Below are 18110 nucleotides of genomic sequence, written 5' to 3' on the forward strand. Positions count from 1 at the left end.
AAGAAGGATTTCAATAGCATTCAAGCAAGCACAGTTTGATTAAAAGCAGTGGCTGACAACAGAGAGTAAATGATAAATGTCAGCTTTTTCCATGTTTACCATCTTAAGATCCCAGTGTAACTGAGTTGAATTTTCATGGTAGACAGCCTTCTAGTGTTGCTTTAGGCTACAAATATCTCAAAAATTTTAGATGCACAGTTCTGAAACCGCCAAATAGCTTTCATTTAAGCCTTTTTGAAAGAACATTTGTTCATGCTTCCAAAGGCCATATATTTTAATTTGCATGCAAATACAATCAAATTTCCTGTTGCAAACAAAACTAGAAATTAAACACACCACTACTTACAAAGAAATTACTGTTTCGCATACAATTCATTATGCATCTGTACATACATAAACTGAGTTTCAAGAAAAGTAATTTTTCAATGCAAAAAGGCTTTTTAACATCAAAAAAAATAGAGTTCAATAAGATATTGATGGTTCACATTATTGCTGTCTATTAGCATTGTCCATATTTTCCATTTATATTGGTAGCTATAAATTAAAACAGTTTAACTAGAAGACAGCATCTTCACAGAAATTACATACCTTCATTTTGTCCTTCTTTTCTGTGTGTGTTGCAAGAAGGGAGCTGGTTGATTGCACATCATTTGGTAGTTCTGTTTCAGCCAGCTCAGTCCCAAAGGACTGAAGAATCTGAGCTGTTTGCTTAACCTTTTGGGCGAAACCTTCTATAGCCTTTTGGAATAAAAAGCATTAAAGATGTTTTGTGTTCATCAGACACATATGTACAAACAAGCACGTGCACACAAAATATAACTCTCAAAACAAACCCAAACAGATGAATTATAAGATTAAAAAATGGCCAAAGTATAATTTTGCAAGCAACAGATACCGTCACCATTAATTCCTTAATTGTATATTTTTCTTAGGCTTGTATCAGGTGTATCTTCTTCATATTTTTATAATCTGGAGTTATTTTACAACTTGAGCTTTTTCATTCTTGTAGCAAAACCAATAAACCTCCACACAATAACACACTGTAGCTCCTTTGCTCCAAGTGTTCAGAAAACCACTCCCAAGTTATTACTCATATTATTTCTCTAAGATGACTAAGTACCATTGGGAACATCTTCTCACACTGAGCAAGTCAACTTGCATCACTTGGAATCTGTTTTATAAATGACAGGGTATAAAACAGAAGGGTCCACTAGGCTGAAAAGTTAAAACAAAACCTAAGACTTACAGTGCGACGGGACAGCCATCTGCTATGGCAGTAATCCAGGGTGCCACCAAGATCTTCTGTTAATTGTGTCTTATCAATGTAACCCTGCAGTTCTGATACTGAGCCCAGCATTATGATCTGCGGCAGGACAGAAAAAAGTGAACGTGATCACTGGTGACAAGTCCCTTCTTAAGGATTCTAAGCCCCATCCTTCAGACACTGACAAAGAAGATGCATTTTAATATAAAAGTGAGAGATGGAACTGTTTCCTGTGGGTATAGAAAACAAACTTAACAGTTCTTTCAGTTGAAGACGATGTAAATGTAAATGACTGAATATGAGCATGGGCACCAGGCACATTAAAAAAAAGCTTATGGATTATACAGCATAACACTGCCAGATTTTTTTATCTTGATAAACCATACTTGACTATTTTCTAAAAGCAACATCCATTTCTTGTTCATTTTCCCTTGTTATCCTGGGTCTGCAAGAGAGAACGACAGTGTCTACATGGATTTGTCAAGTTCCCCAAAATAAGTGAAAGATGGGGGGAAATTTTCTTAAAGACCATCTTTCACCCTTGAAATTTACATCTGATAAGCACAACTTTTATATCATCAGCTCATATAGTTTCAAATTTTATTTTAAAATAGAAATGCTGTACACTTGCAAACAAAAGGACAATCTGTGGGTTTACTGGCAATTTAACAACAGGCATCCATTGCGTGTTTGCTCAAATGACAGAAACCATAGCGTTTGTCCATGGGAAATGCATCCACTTCAAAATTCACATACTCTTTCAAGAATAAACCACCACGAATTAGCTAAAATTGCTAGAACTGCCTCTAAGCATGGCTTTTTGTTGGGGTTTCTTTGGTCCTCACTGGCTACCTTAAGTACTTTTACAAATTCCTGGTCGTAAAGTGAAAACAGAGCATTACTTACAGGTACTTTCATTTTAAGCTCATCTTTGTTGAATCTGAAAGCAATGTCTGAGAGAGCTCGATGAAAAAATCCCGTTGGGCGCAGCACGAGGACTAATTGCAGATTTCCTGGGAAAGATGCCTGCAAAGCAAGTTTAGCCTGTTATTTTCTGTGTCTCAGCTCCAGAAAATATTTTTGAACAACGATAAGCCCCTGATAAACCACAAACTAACTGTATCAAAGGCCTCCCATAATGGGGTGACCAATCATATTCTTGCATGGCTAGTACAAGGAGCTTCATTCAAAAGACATTTACTTGTCTTTGGGAACAGGGAATCAATTCTCTTGGAATAAATTTTTTTCAGGGCTGGCTTGTACTGCTCTTCAGCTAAGATTACAACCTACCCAAGGAGGCTAATGAACAAACAGCAGTGGCTTAATACTTTTTTTAACAGCAAGACTTTCATGGTTACTTCATCTTCTCTTTAACAGAAGGTGCCAAGAGAAACCTCCATTATTGTATGAAAACCTAACAACAAATTTCTAATTTGTGCATATACTAACTTGCCAGTTGCCTACACAACTCTTTGCCACAGAGGATGAATTTCTCAGGCAGTAACTTAGAAATAAGCTTTAATTTGGCTGACAAAAATAAAAATCAAGCATAAAAATTCTCAGTTCTGTTTTTCTCATCAACTTCCAACTAGCAATCTCATGGATCTTTCCCAGCCCTACAACAGATAGAGGGAAAACAGAAGAAAGGAGAAACAAACAAAAAAAAGCATTAAATTATCAAAAATCAACCTCTACTGTGGCAGAGATTTGCATATTTGGCATTTAGCCACTGCTGGAAACATTCTCCTCTATTCAGTATTTCCACTGTAGGGAGGCAGTGAAATTCACTAAAGAAATGATCATTATAATGATTAAGTATGCAATTTTCTTCATTATAGTGTTGGAAATTATTTCACTTTTCTAGCAAACTGATTTACTGGAGGGAAGAAAGCAAGCCAACAAAAAAAGCCCCACTGACTGAAGGAGCTGTTATGCTATGCTCTGTTCCAAGCCTAGTGGAACTGTTAGTATCTGGAAGATTGAAGAGTAATTTAATAATAATGTTGAGGTTTCCAAGGGTTCCAGGTACTTAGCATTAGAAATGAAGAACTCTTAAAGTGAAAAGTAGTTTAACACTTTTCTGGAAAACTTCACAGATTCATTGTGGTTTCCCAGATATTCAGTGTACAACCAAGGCTTCAATTTGACTGAGGAACCTTAAAGGTTTGAGATTCTCAATCTACCTCCACTTCAGTGATGTCCAAATTTTCTAGAAAGTACAGTGTTTCAGTCCCAAAGGAGTCTGAGGGCTGGGAACAGAATCCCGGTAATTCTGAGTGGCCTCACTATCTCCTCAGCCTTGCTGTAAAGTTCACTAAAAAAGTACACTGTTCATTAAAACTAGTATAGATTGTGAAGTTACTAACCCTTAGGTATCAGAGGAAAAACTTTTCATAGAAAATTTCTGACTGTATTAAAAAGAAAAAGAAAATATTATACTTTTCTTACTGTTTTTTATGAATTACCATACAAAGCAAACCCACTAATTTATTTAAGAGACATTGCAACAGCAGACAAAAAATTTCTTTAATTAAATCTCCTCGATAAGCCTTTTAGAATGTCAGCCACATTTACTTCTCTGATTCAACAGACATGTCAATTTATTTTGTGCCTGTGTAACAGCACTGTTCAGTCTGACAGCTGTTACTTTTTACCTTTAACTTCCAAAATGTGACGTTTATCCAGTGGCAATGCAAATATTTCAGAATAAAAATGATAAAAGAAATATCTTTTAGACAAGACATTTTGAAAAAAACAAGGTGCCTCCTTGTGAGATATCCACCCCACCACATGTTGTCCTGACATACTGTCTGTGGTCGTGAATATTTGCAACCCACTTAGCCTTACCTGGAGTGCTGGGAAATGCACTGGACAGGGTGCTAGGTAATTTTGAGGCTGCCTTTCCCCACGGAAAGTTGGGTCAGATGGTCTTTCAAGGTCCCTCCCAACCCAACCAGTGATTTTGTGACATTTAGGCTATTTCGGAAGTAAACAGCCATACCCAAACGCAATCTAATAGTAAATTTTTCTGGACTGTGTATTAGCTCTTATGAAATAGAGTTTCATTGCATGATGAAATTAAGTATGGTGTTCAATTCAATGAAAACAGAGAATATGCGTTACAATTATTTTCCATCTCAAGTGTGTCAACCCAAAATGATGCTGTTGAAGTCAATACAGTCTTGTATCACTTGAATTTCCATTCAAGGCCTGACAGAAATTTTCCTTCTCTCTGAATAAAAGCTCAAATTCTAAATTACTTTGACTTTGTCTACAGTATAAACTTGTCTGTGGTGATCTGTTTACTCACTGCTTTTCTTATCCCATATTGTTCCCCCCCCCACTTTCCCCTGCCCCTAGCCCTGGCCCCTCCCTCAGGCTCTCCCTATTGGTTCCTGTACCCCAACTCCGCCCATGTACCGCCCCTGAGCCCCTGATAAAATCCCCCCTGCACCGGGATCACGAGGTCTCTCTGTTTCTGGGGATTGCAGGGATGAGGTGTAACCATTAAAGGTCCTCTGAAACCCTTATGGAGGGACCCTTCTCGCCTCCTTTGATGTCACTGTGTTGTAGAGCTGAGAGCTGCTGGAGCAAGAGTGCGGAGCCGTCCGAAGTGGACTACGAGAGGGCAAAATGGTCACACTGCCCTAAACACTCCACTGAGCTCCCAGGGAAAGCTGCAGCTTGCTAAACTAAACCTAGCACCACAACACTTGTCTCCACTAGTCTGTCTTCATTTGGTTTTGGTTTTTTTCTTCAAAAAAACCTCATGTCTTAAAAAACGATGTCTCCTTCCCTTGTTGTGGCTAGGAGTCAAATCTGCAAATTGATTTTTGTGAAACAAGAATGGGAAGCAGTACTACAGTAAACAATGTTGGACTTGTGCCAGCTATTACAGTTTATCAAAGGTTGTATCTGCACTGCCAAAATACTACGATTTTTCCTAACTTTTTTTGCTAAAGCCCTGGTGACTTGCAGAGACAATACTATGATGTAAGAGATACTCTGTAGATGCCTGTGAACTTCATTGACCAGTCAACTTCACCCTGAACACTGGAACAAAACAAAAATTCTCTGTTCCAGTCCAGCAGCATATTTGTTTGAAGCCATTGTATGCTAACCAGACAACAAACAATGACTTCTCAATAATGCTTTGCTAAATGTTAAACACCAAAAAATATTCATGTTATGTTTAGCAGTGCTATCAAATAAAGTGCCTTCAAGGACTGTTTCACTGAAGTCAATGAACCTTACTGAGACTTGTTGAAGGGTTTGTAAGCTCAAAAACTGTTTTTTTTTTTTTTCTCCAAGTGTCTTTCCTTACTAGATTAATTAATATTAACAGATCCCCCAACATCTTGTCTCAAATATTGAATTTATCAGATTTAATGTCAATGCAAAAGAGACTAGAGGTTATGTTTTTCACATCTCTACAAAAATTAGGAGACCCCAACCCCAGCCCATATATACATTAATCCTTGGTTTGATATTTCATGACAGGCATGGGATTAATCTTCTATCTGTTCATCTCTTTCACTTTCTCATCCAGTCAGGTCAGTGTCAAAGACACAGAAAAAGATGTAGATGTGCACATTGTTATCAGCTTTGAATGAAATCTGACCAAAGCAGCAATTTGCATACAGCACAGCTCCAGAATCAAAGCTTTCCAATACACCGAGATCTTTGTTGCCCTACAAGTACCTTGAACCTAGAACATGGGGAGGAATCTTTTCTGGCTGGAAAAAATAAGGAACAACCTTAAATTCTCCAGAAAACCAGTTTCTCAGGAGCAGGTTGACCTGCCTGCTTTCAGGCCTCTGTTTCTCAGGGATGGGGAGCCTTCCACTGCATGCCCCAGGTTTCTGGAAAGGGGAAAATGTAGAGAGCCTGAACCCAGTTGAGTTCTGGGCAAAATGTAAAATCAAATTATTATAGAATCACAGAACGGATTGGATTGGAAAGGATCTGAAATATCATCTGTTTCCAAACCCCCCACCAGGGGCAGGAACACATTCGACCAGACCAGGTTGCTCAGGTCCTCATCCAACCTTGCCTTGAACACTTCCAGGATTGAGGCATCCACAACTTCTCTGGGCAACCTGTTCCAGTGCCTCGCTACCCTTACAGTAAAGAATTTCTCCCTAAAATGTAATGTAAGTCTCTCCTTGTTCAGTTTAAAACAACTCCCCCTTGTCCTATCACTATCTGACTGTGTAAAGTCACTGTCCCTCTATTTTATAAGCCCCCTTTAAGTACCAAAAGGCTGCGGTGAGGTCTGGCCCAGAGCCTTCTCTTCTGAACAATCTCACTTCTCTCAGCCTGTTCTCACAGGAGAGATGCTCCATACCTCTGATCACCTTCATGGCCTCCTCTGCACCATATATTAGTTGCATATAACCCTAAGTATCGCTGTTCTTCACAGAGTATTACTGACAGAGAGGCTGTGTGTACCACCACTACTGACCCTGAAGTTAAACCAGCTTGCAGAAATATTGTAACCACGTGAGCTGTCAAAGAGCTGACACTTGACTCAGCTTAGTAGTTCTGTCTTAAAATATTTGGAACAACACTAATTTTCATTTTATGAACAGCTTCAAAATACCCACGTTACCGAACTCTGTGGCAGTGTCTTCCGTTCTGCACTTACTAGTATGCCATAAGCCACAGAGCACTTCTTTCTAAAATACTTCTGTATATAAAGGAGCTAGTAAATACTTGCTTACCTATTTTTCTTCGAGACTGTTTATTTGCAGCTAGAATGAAGAAGTGCCTTACACAGAATTTTTGTCACGAAAGAGTCTTGAATTAAATCAATTCCTAAAAAGAGCAGCTTGAAATCTAGTTTTAAAAACATAGAGCTGTTTTGCATTAGAGCTGTGTTTAATGCTTGTGACATTATGATTCTGCTCTCTGAGCTTAAGTGACTCACTTCTCTATTTTTACATATTAAAAAAATCTGTAATATAAAGGAAAATGGCTAACTACACAAGGATAACTGCAAAAGTGCCTGCATATGTAGTAGTCTCAAAACATCCAAAGAAATCAGACAAAACCATACTGATCTCAAAATAAACTTACTCATCTATCATTTACTGTACTCATTCATAAAAACAGCCACAAAATTAATACAAATACTGTTCCAGCTTCATCATACTGCTAAGTTCTTGTCTTGAACCCAAGCAAAATGAGAATCATGACCAGGGCTGAAAGAAGAGCAGTATTTTCAAACTTAAGCCATACAAAGTGTTAAGTGTCATAGTTTTCAGGACATGATGCAAAGAACTAACTAGAAACTGGGCTGATGGGAAATACCTATTCCATATAAATATGAAATAGTGCCTTTCATGGGGTACCACTTATGAAACGTATCTTTTCTACACCAAGAACTCACTAAGAAATTTAACATCTCTACAAACAAGGCCAAGGAACTCAAAGTTGGATTATTGCAATTCAGTGTTTCTCACCTTGGATGCCAAACCAATAACATTCCAGATGGCACAAAAATGGGACTGCCTGACTCCTGCAAGGTTTAGGCTGGTATTACACAATCAAAGAATCAATTAGGTTGGAAAAGACCTCCAAGATCATTGAGTCCAACATAAGCACTCTGGTGTCTCCATCGGCTTCTGGTTTCTTCCTGCCAGCCAGCAGTCTTGGCCCTAACCTTCAAAGTAATTAATGGGCTCTGGACAATGCAGTCCGAAACAGAAGGCATGAAATCTGCATGCAATGCATCTTTAGTTAGCGGTGGCAAATCACAAAGCAAACTTCTTCTCTAGGAGGCTGAATAAAACCCATCTCTTGTCTCATTTAGAAAGGGCTGCAAAGTTTTGTAACTGGATAAAAATTCCTCACTACCACCCCCAAGCAACCTCCATCCCAACTGCTGACTCAAGAGCAGTGGCTCACAGTTAAGTTATTCCCTATGCACCAAGGAAGTTTATTTCCTCTGGACCTTCAATATGAGGTTGATGGATGGCTATGGTGAAACGTTTAATGATGTTGAGTGCAGTTTTTTGTTTGTCTAAAAGAGTGAGTTCACACTACAACCTTTCCCTCAAGATGGAGGAAGACAATGATGACAGGACAAGAGACTAATACAATGGAATGACATAGACTTCATTTTTTTTAAGAAAATATACTGGAACTATGAAGAGAGCAGTGTGAAATCGCAGAACACACTGATCAGTAAAAAGCCTTGCCCCTACAACTGTGGGTTGAATATTGCTTGATTGGGTATAACATTAGGAGAGAAAAGAAAAAAAAAGAGGGAAAAAAAGAGAGTAATTTTTGACTACATGGAAAGGACAAGAGAATCAATTTTTCTGGCATTTGTCATTCACCCAACTTCAGCTGGGACAATACAGAGCTGCTTTACCATGACTGCTCCTCCTTGCACACTTATCCATGAGACTACCCAACTGCCCAGCCCCAGGAACTAAAAGGTTCAGCAAAGTCTTGTATGTCTCTGTATACTCTGAATACTGTGTTTAACTGAAAACAGGACATTCTAATACAAATTTAGAAGAATCACTGCAGCTGACAGGGCAAAAAGTTGAAAAAATTTTGTATTCTCAAACAACAAGGTAATACGAGTGAAGAATTTGCAACTACTAACTTCAGTATTTTTCTTGTAAGAACTTTCAAATTCCACTATCTCTCTAACAACATGGCAATTTGCTATCAAGACTTCACACTTAACATGAAACTTGGCTCTTGGAGTCTCTACCAGAACTTCACCTCTCAGCCTGACTATCCCAGTAGGCCAGATTCTTCCTAGGCTAATAACTTCACTTCAGCTAAATCAGGTGAAAAATAAAAAGAATAATGTTGCTTGCAGCATCTCTTAAGCCAAAGAGTCTGCAAGTCTTGTGCTGGCTAAGGACAACCTCCTGGGCCAACCACCTGTCCATTGCAACTTCATCAAGTAGAATAAAGCAATAGCAAAGTCTGTGTGCCTGGGCATGTTCTTGCCACAATCTCTGTCGCATCCCAGGAAAAGTAGGGCCATCTTTCAGCCCAGGCCTCTGGCTTTGCTCTTAGTCCCACTGCACTGCATGTGCTGCAGCAGCAGTCTTCTAGGCCAGGCACTGCAGCCACTGACCTTCCACTATGTCTGCAAAAATAGGTTAACCTCATCTCCAGAGTCTTGACTACAGCAACCTTTAAGTATCAGCATGAAATACAGATTCAGCTCATCATTGCTCACTTTCTGCCCCAGGAAAAGAAAAGTATCCCCAACAAAGAAGGAAAAATGAAACTTAGAAATTTTTCGTAATATAGAAATATTTTCCACAATAATTTCAGCCTGAAACAAAAATTTTTTTGTTAGTTTTGTTTCAAAACATACTTCCAACATCCACTAGTACCAACCAAACATTGTGCGTGAAAAGTCTTGAAAATAACAAGAAATAATAACAAAAAATACATGCTAGTATGAATTTCTGTTTAACAGCTGCTCAGTGCTTACAAATACACTTCCTGCAGTTGCCAGGGTATTAGTGATGGGCACAGCACCCTATGATGGCATTTCTGATTTCACAAGTCAAGAGGGTCAACTCCCTCAGGACGATTAGAGAAAAATCAGGAAAGATGGCAGAAAGGACACTGCAGAAATGACAACAAATAAACCGACAGCCAAAACTCTCCTCTCAAGTAACACGAGACTCCTATCCTCACACACAGTAATGAGCTTTAGCAATTGAAAAAAAAAACCACTGAACAGGGGCTTTTTACAAGGGCAGGGAGTGACAGGACAAGGGGGAATGGCTTCAAATTGAAAGGAGGTAGGTTTAGATGGGACATTAGGAAGAAATTCTTTACTGTGGGGGTGGCGAGGCCCTAGGACATGTTACTCAGAGACGCTGGGAATTTCCTATCCCTGGAAGTGTTCGAGGCCAGGCTTGGACGGGGTTTGAGCCACCTCGTCTAGTGAAAGGTGTCCCTGCCCATGGCAGGGGAGTTGGAACTAGATGCTCTTTAAGGTCCCTTCCAATCCAAACCATTCTGTGATTCTATGACCAAAACGGCCAGAGCTATCAGGCTTTCAGAGATCAATAGCCCAAGAAACACTCAGATGCTTCATAACCACCAAAAGAAAACTCTGACTGTTGGAAAACCAAATAAGTTGAAGTTTCCAGTTACCCCTGTGCCATTTGAAAGAAATCTTTGTCCATCAATAGGAACTCTCTAACTTGGTGCAATATATGTATCTTGTATATTTTGCTTTATTTTTTTGCTAAACAACAGACAGCTGAAATGCATTAGATTTCATTTACATCAAATACTATAGCAAAGATATTAAGGACAACAGAAACAATTTTTCACTACATCTTCTTTTGGAACAGGAACACAAAATTATCAAGTGTTCAGGGCTGATGTGACTTGCTGAAGCCCAACAGGAAGACTGCTATAAATATACATGGGTACAATTCAAAGCCTATACTGTTGCTGTTCAACAAGAAAAGCAAATATAAAAAATCATGCCTTTAACAGATTAGACTTCAGCTAAGAAGCATGATTTCTTTTTTAAAAAAAGCTCACAGAAGAATGCAAAAAGATGAAAAAAGCAAAATAACCCATCACGAGCAGTACTGCAACTGTGCAGTGCTCCTGCACTTAATACCCTTCTCTGGGCAAATCCCTTAGGCACCAACACCATCATGACAGTAGCAGATCCCTTATAATGGGGAATAGTTGCTCAGTTCTGTTCACTGTGCTTCAAAGCAAAATAACACACACTGATGGAACATTACCATAAATGTTATCATCATGGCTATAAGCAACTTGTCTGTAGTTGCTCCCTAACCCTTACAACCCCAATTATGCAAATAAAAGGACCATCATCTGTGCAACACTTATCTGTCCTTGAACAGAAACTACAGCACTGACTTTTGAAAGAGATTCACAACCTCCATAGATAGAGTCCTTTTTCTTCAATCATCCTAAATTACGCTGCTCTCAGTTTTCACTACTGGAATCTGCTCAATGTTGCATCTCAAAATTTCAAGATGAGCTGCAAAAGCAAATTTTGCTGATACTTCAATCTATTTTCAATGTTTTAACATTCCTAACATAACTATTGTGTAAAAAGTTGTATTGTGAGAATATTATATCATTTTATATTCATTCACAAAACATCATCTAGTGGGAGTAATGTATGACCTTTAAAGAAATACATTTTAACTTATAATAAACAAAAACTTCTTTGGCCATAATCAGGCTACATAAAAATGACATTTACTGTTTTTATTTGACTTTTATCTTACAGAGTCAAAAATTTTCAGCCATTAAAAAATAAAAGATACTTACAGCTGTGTTTTTCAGACCTTACAGTAAAGACTATTGACACTAACAATTCAAGCAAGGATAGCGAGGAAGAAAAAAAAGGCAACCAACCAACAAAAAACTAAAAACAAGTAAACCAACAGTAGAATAAGCACATGATAAACATGAATCTGTCTTTCCCTACTTCTGCAAAAAAAAAAAAAAAAGGCAAGCCTCTAAGCTTCTTTTTCCGATATTAGAAATATTAATTGAAAGGGAGACTGGGAGACTGAAAGCTAAGAGCACGTACTGTTGATTGACCACAGAAGGCACGTAAGATTTTCTTGTTTACAAGTAACCTTTGTTTTAAATCAAACATCACAAGAACAGTTTTTCCATGTGTATTCCTTTCACAAGTGCTAGACTCAACCAGGACTCTCACCCTCATCTCTTTGTAAAACAGAAGCTCACTTCAATAGTCAAAAGTGGACCCAAACTCTATGGGATGCATGGGGTGACCGTGCAAATATTAGTCCCCACCTGGGAGAGCTGCGTGCTCAGACATTCACATTCACACACACACACACTCTCTCCAAGTGCATACTTGGGAAGATGTCTTGAGCTGCAGACTGCATTAAAAGCACATCATAGACACATGATGCTCTGTCAGCTGGGATACAAAAGACAGCTGGGACACAGAAGACCTACTGGATACCTTCTGTGTCATTTAGTAGCTGAGATATTGTTGAAGAAAAAAAAAATGTTTTTTGCACTTGTAAGAGGAAGATTCAACACAGAAAAATATTTCTAAGGAGTTAATTTAAAACAGTACTCACTGCTATCCGCAGTATGGAAGCTTTCACAGAGGTCCATTTGTCCTGTCTGCGATCTATGACAAGAATAAATCCAATTCCAGCATCTCGTAAACTAAGTTTGGAGGAGGAAGGAAGAAAACAGGCAAGTTTAGTTAAAAATACAAATGTAACTTCTGGTTCCCTCACACAAAAAAGCAGTTACAAAATAGCTAAAAAAACCCAAAACAACAAAGTAGCTTGACCTTTTTGTGCAGAATCCTCTTCATATAAATATCTTAAATAAAGATACACTACACACCATTGCAAAGATGCAGCAGTCCCATATGCATTTCACAGAGTTTCAAAATGTGTTCAAATAAAGAATTCTTCTTTTTCACAAAAGATGGTATTTACATTTCTTGCACAGGGATTATTTCAGAAGAAAATAATACCAACTGATTCTCCACTGTTTGGTGCTGATACAATCCCTTCCTCATGGTGCTGTCAGTATAATTTCAGTATCAAAATAAAGTTGTTTTTCTTTTGCGTCTGCTTTTAACCTTCTGTTTGAATTGTCTTCCTCCTCACTGATATTTAAAACTCCTTAAAAACACAGATCCTTCTGATATTTAAAACTCCTTAAAAGCACAGATCCTTCTGATCATTCCATGATATTGCTCCACGCATCTGAAATTCTCACATGCCTCCAGGTTGTAAACTTCTTCCTAGGTGCATTTTCACATTCACTGAAACAAATAAACCTTACAGCATTTAAACTCTTCTGATCACAGATGAGAACAACGAGCTCAGATGCGCTTCTCTGGAATGGAAACATCTGTGAGAGAGATTCCGCTCCAATCCTGGCGTACGGGTGACCTTTCTCTCTTGCCTGTGCTCAGCTGCATGTGCTACCGAGCCCTGACCAAGGGATATGCTCCTGTTTTGTAATTCCCCATCTACGCCAATTGTGCAATGCCAGCAGCAGCCCTTGCCAGCCAATCGCAATCAAAATGGAAACAGCAGGCAAATACAAGGCAGACAGGCTCAGATTTATTGTTTTCTCATCTATTTGGTCCTTTTTCAGTATATGTGCTGTATTTTTAATCCTGATAATTTATTGCAAGGCCTGCTGTGGCACTGTGTGACATTTAGAAATATTGTGCATCAATTTGTTATGGTAATATCTTAAAAAATAAAAATCAACACAACAGAATGTCAGGATTCTTTATTCAAGATTGCTGAATCATGGAAACACCAGCTTTGCTTTATAAGATTATGTCAGTAGCACAACGATAAGAGGATGTTTAAGAAGATGAAGAACACAGGTACCCAGATGTGTCATCTTAAGCTACTCTTCAAAATTACAAATTTAAACATGACTCACAGTTTATTCCCTCTCTTTTACAAAATGCAGTATCTCTCAAATTTACAGACATACTATTTAGTGGGAAATAAGAATAATCATTAAAAAGGCAAAGGAACCCTTGCTTTCTTTCAGAAGAAGTTAAGCAGTCCTTTTAGCACAGCAGAATATTAGAAACGATCCTCACTGCCCACATTCAGTGCACATTACTTAACTCTTGCCTCTGGGTTAGGACAACACTGATAAACAACATCTGAGCACTTGCCTTGTAAGCCTGAAAACCCCTGCAGACAAACAGGGCTTTATATTAGCAATATGCTTCCCACTACAGTAAATTTCCATGATTTACTAACATTTCCCATCTTCTTTTTCTTTATTTAAAGGGCAAGAGGAGGAGAGAAATCCAGACTGATTTTAGCCTCTTCCTGTTCCCCATTTAAGGTTCTCACAATTTTAACCTTTAGTGACTGAGCAAAATAAAATTATAATAGCAACCATGTGCCACAATAATCAGATAGCAAAACAAACTCCTTGGGTACACAGCCTTAATGTGGATGCATGGAGTCAAAAGGGTGCTACAGCTGCTCCCACAGGAGTCAGTGTGGATTTTGGAGCGTATTAAGGCTTGCAAAGAGCTATTTTCCATGCTCAGTAGAAGTTGCCAGGAGCCCCGAAATTTCTCCATACAGAGGAAGCATAATCTCAGAGTACCTAAATGCAACATCTGTATATATTTCAAGAAACTACTGATGTTTCAGTGCAATATGAATAAAATTAAAGCCTCTGAAAGAGCATTAGTAGGATTTCTCTCTAGGAGCACAGGAAAATACAGGCTCAGCTGGGATTCCAGAAATGATCTACATAGCAGCTCCACACAGTTAATCACCTGCTTCAACACCTGACAATGAGCAGAGCTTAATATCATTATCCTGGAAAAATAAAAAGACAAGGCTTACTTAAGTGGAAGAATTAACAAAGAAAAGCACATAAGATAGCCCAAAAGGTGTCTTCAGCCAACCTTCTTTTTCCACTGGATCAAATAGAAGGATCAAATATGTTGTCTGCTTGCATGAATCAGCAAGCTCAGACATAAAAGCCAGGATTCCCCACTGCTGCCTAGAAGAGACCTGGTGGCAAAGTCTGGAGCATCTGGCTTAAACTGTTAACACTCCATTAATATAGACTGCTGGGAAAAAAAAACTAAATGCCCTGTTCCAAATCAATCAGGGTGGGAAAATTATTTGTTATCTTGACGACAGTGCCTTGTTGCAAAGGCCTGGCTCTGGAGTCTGGGATCCAGCTCCAGCAAGTCATAGGCAGGAAGCAACAAACCAAACTAAGACATTGTGTACAACAAAGTTGAGAACATTACAAAGACAACAAAGTCATGTACTCAAGAAAAGTAAATATTGAAAACAGGCCTGTTTGCCAATGTACCCCTGCTCTACTGAACTCTCTTTGCTGCCAGACACGCACCTGCATATGGAGTTGCAAGACACCTTGCAATACCCTCCTCTCTTCTAGGGCACAGGATGAATGGTGCTTGGCAACAAGCACATACTCACTTTCCCTTTGGCTCCTGATTTAACTGTGAGTGCCAGCTGTCCCTGTCTCTCTCAGCCACATTTATAACATTTTATCCTGCCACTGATTTTCCCCTACCCCACCACGTGCTTGAGAAAAATGAATTTTGGCTTGTGCTCTGTGTCTCAGCAGAGGCATGCTCTGATGGGCACAGCCTGTCCTGCTCATCAAGCCTTTTCCCCTGCCTTGGTCCAGCGGCATTGTACTCATCAGCTGAGCTCACATCTTCTCATGCCTCTGTATCACTCTCCAATAAACTTGTCTCCACCACCGACATTTGTCTCTCTCATTCATCACTCCTTGTCCCCAGAACAGTTCAAAAAGTCTTTTTTTTTTTCTTTTTAATTTTAAACTGTCAGGACAAATGACATTGTTTCTCACTCCTTTCTGACTATCACAGTCCCTTCATATTCCACCTGAGTTTCCCTGTACCCTATGTCCCACTCAAACTCCCAATATCTTCCCTTGGGTGGACACTTTCCTCAGCTGTGGTCCTGCCTGTGGAGTCCGGCAGCTTGTCTGCACTGCCTGCTGGTCAACAGGTGACACTCACATCCCACACCACAGCCTTCCTGCTCTCAACCCTGGTAGCACACCTGACTCTAGAGCAGCTCATCCTGCAACCACAGAGGAACCCCTGCTCAGCCCCAGGATGAAGCAGAACATTCTTGACAGAAGGGTTGAGTAGTTACTGAGCATCTGTGGCCTGGGATTTAGGCAGATTTTTCTCAAGGTCCTTTCTTGACACAAAAACCATCATTCTTCTAAGTGTCAAGTCTGAGTCCTTGCACAAAGGAAGTAGACACTTGAGCTTCTCAAAAAAAAATTCTTTCAATGTTTGAAAAGCATGGTGAATTTTTTCCCTGGCATCTTAGGAACCACTCAGATGTTTTGGCTGAACTTTACACCATAAAATCAGCTGGCACCTCACAAATAGAAAAAAAATATGGCGGAGTTTTATATGACTAGAAACCAACCCTTACAGTGAGAAACATTGGAAAACGTTAGCAGAAGCACCTGTCTATTCAGGCTTCTTAACATTTCCCTCATGACTTTTGTTGTCTTTAATGTATTAACTTGTATCCGGTGTACTTTCTGAAACATAATTTATATATGCTTTTAATTCAAATTTAGTATTTCCTTCCTTTGTTTCCCTCCTAATACACGCACAATAAAACCCCCCAAACCAAAACAAAAAACCCAAAACATCATGGGATAAGCACTGTTCTTCTGTTTATTGACCAGAACAAAGAACAGAACATTTTTAGAAAGGCAGAGAAACTATCCCTGCTCTGCAGGAAATGTGTCCAGCAAACTCACTGAGGCCAGGTTAGAAAGGTAGAAAGTGGAGGAAGAGGAGCAGGGCCACAGAGGACAGGAGTAAATGCAGCAGAGGGTAGACTTCCTGCTCAGTCCTCTCCCTCTGTCTTAGGGAGCCAGTGTAAAACCATTTGGAGGAGGTGACAGAGAGGTTGAACTACCTGCCTAACAAGCAGCCAGTTTTCCATATAGACTGTAAAGCAGGAACTGAATTTTCCTCTTAGTGACTCCTCAGCTTTAGATTATGGGGACATTCCCTCTTTGTCTTGTTTGCAAGATTTATTAGCTCATGCACTTGGGGAAAGGGTGGGAAAGCTAATAGTACATAGGACTGTGGAAAGAAACTTCCCTCTGGGGTATGTGGAAGCAATTACACAAATGTCCTCTGAAAGATCCTTGGTTTCTCCAAGGTATGGGTGGTGACAACTGCTACACAAACAATTTCCTATTGCTTCTACACTGCTGTATGAAAGTGGTAAGTATACATTGATCTCTGCTACAAATGAAACAAAGCAAATCTTTGCGTTCATCCCAGAGACTTGAAAATATCAAACCTTTTCACATTTGAAATTCTGTACAGCATTTTAGCTTACGTAAGTCCAGTTATTTAAAACTGAATTTCAGTCTTATAGCTTTATTATTAAACAGTTGGCCTACATTACACTCAGGATTGTTCCCTACCTCAACTGCCTCGGCATACAAATGGACTAGAAATTCTTGCTCTCAAGGGCTGAACAGCTATTTCCATAGTAGGACTTCAATAACATTCCATGAAGAATTACTGCATTGAGCAAAGCACCAAGGCAATGTCTGCAGCAATCTGTATTATAAGTAGAACTCTGGTACCACCCTATCTTAAAGCTTTGTCACCCACAGCAGCTTGTCACTGACCATTGATGTGCATCAGTGACACCCACACACTGCTCCAAAAGATGTGAGGTCTGGGGCACCTCATAAATCCTGATCTTTTTTGGCATGCAACTGTAAACCTATGTAGGAAGGACCTAGAATTGGCTCACCCACTCATCACTGGTCACTTAGCTTAGGAACAGGCCATTGGAAATCAGACACTTAACGAGCAAGGTTACTGTTTCCCCAGAGAAACTTTGCATTCTCCATTTTCAGAGACACTTCAACTGACTGAACCTGAACCACCTCAAAGACTACTTCTCCATCTCTCCTGTTTCTGCTAGGAATGATTTCTTGGGGAGTGAAGGGGAGACAAGAATTCTTTCTTAATCATCAGTGTTTCGCGCATTAAAAAAATTAAACCAAGAATGCCCCAGCAATTAATGGAAGCAGAGAAGAGTCACCTCCTTAGTGGCCTTTATAAGCTCTAAGACAAATAATATAGTGAAGAGTGTGATATTAATGGCATTAACAAATCAAGATAAAAATCTCCAGTTCAGCAACTAAAAAAGAAAAAAAATTCAGCTAAGCCCTGTGGTGACATTTCACATTACCAGTTTTATGCTGGTTTCCCAGCAAGAAAAATGGCAGGAACAATTCACCTGGCATA

At 39.3% G+C, this 18110-nt stretch overlaps 1 protein-coding gene across 14 annotated transcripts in view; it reads right to left on the reverse strand.

The window, feature by feature from the left end:
- Window positions 1-18110, reverse strand: part of MCF2L (MCF.2 cell line derived transforming sequence like) — a 156777-nt gene that overhangs the window by 25637 nt on the left and 113030 nt on the right. For 13 of the 14 annotated variants that reach the window (XR_002044396.3, XM_039549736.1, XM_019282894.3 and 10 more), the window contains 4 exons: window positions 12367-12457; window positions 2171-2290; window positions 1247-1363; window positions 589-738 (listed from right to left, as the gene is read on the reverse strand). Coding sequence is in view for 13 of the 14 variants with exons in the window: in XM_039549736.1 (XP_039405670.1) it covers window positions 589-738; window positions 1247-1363; window positions 2171-2290; window positions 12367-12457 (478 nt within the window). In the remaining variant the exon portion in view is untranslated. Of the gene's footprint in view, window positions 1-588; window positions 739-1246; window positions 1364-2170; window positions 2291-12366; window positions 12458-13090; window positions 13243-18110 lie in introns of those variants that run through there. The other variant, XM_019282899.3, reaches the window with a different exon arrangement.

Source organism: Corvus cornix, chromosome 1 (assembly GCF_000738735.6).
Source record: "Corvus cornix cornix isolate S_Up_H32 chromosome 1, ASM73873v5, whole genome shotgun sequence".
Classification (NCBI taxonomy): domain Eukaryota; kingdom Metazoa; phylum Chordata; class Aves; order Passeriformes; family Corvidae; genus Corvus; species Corvus cornix.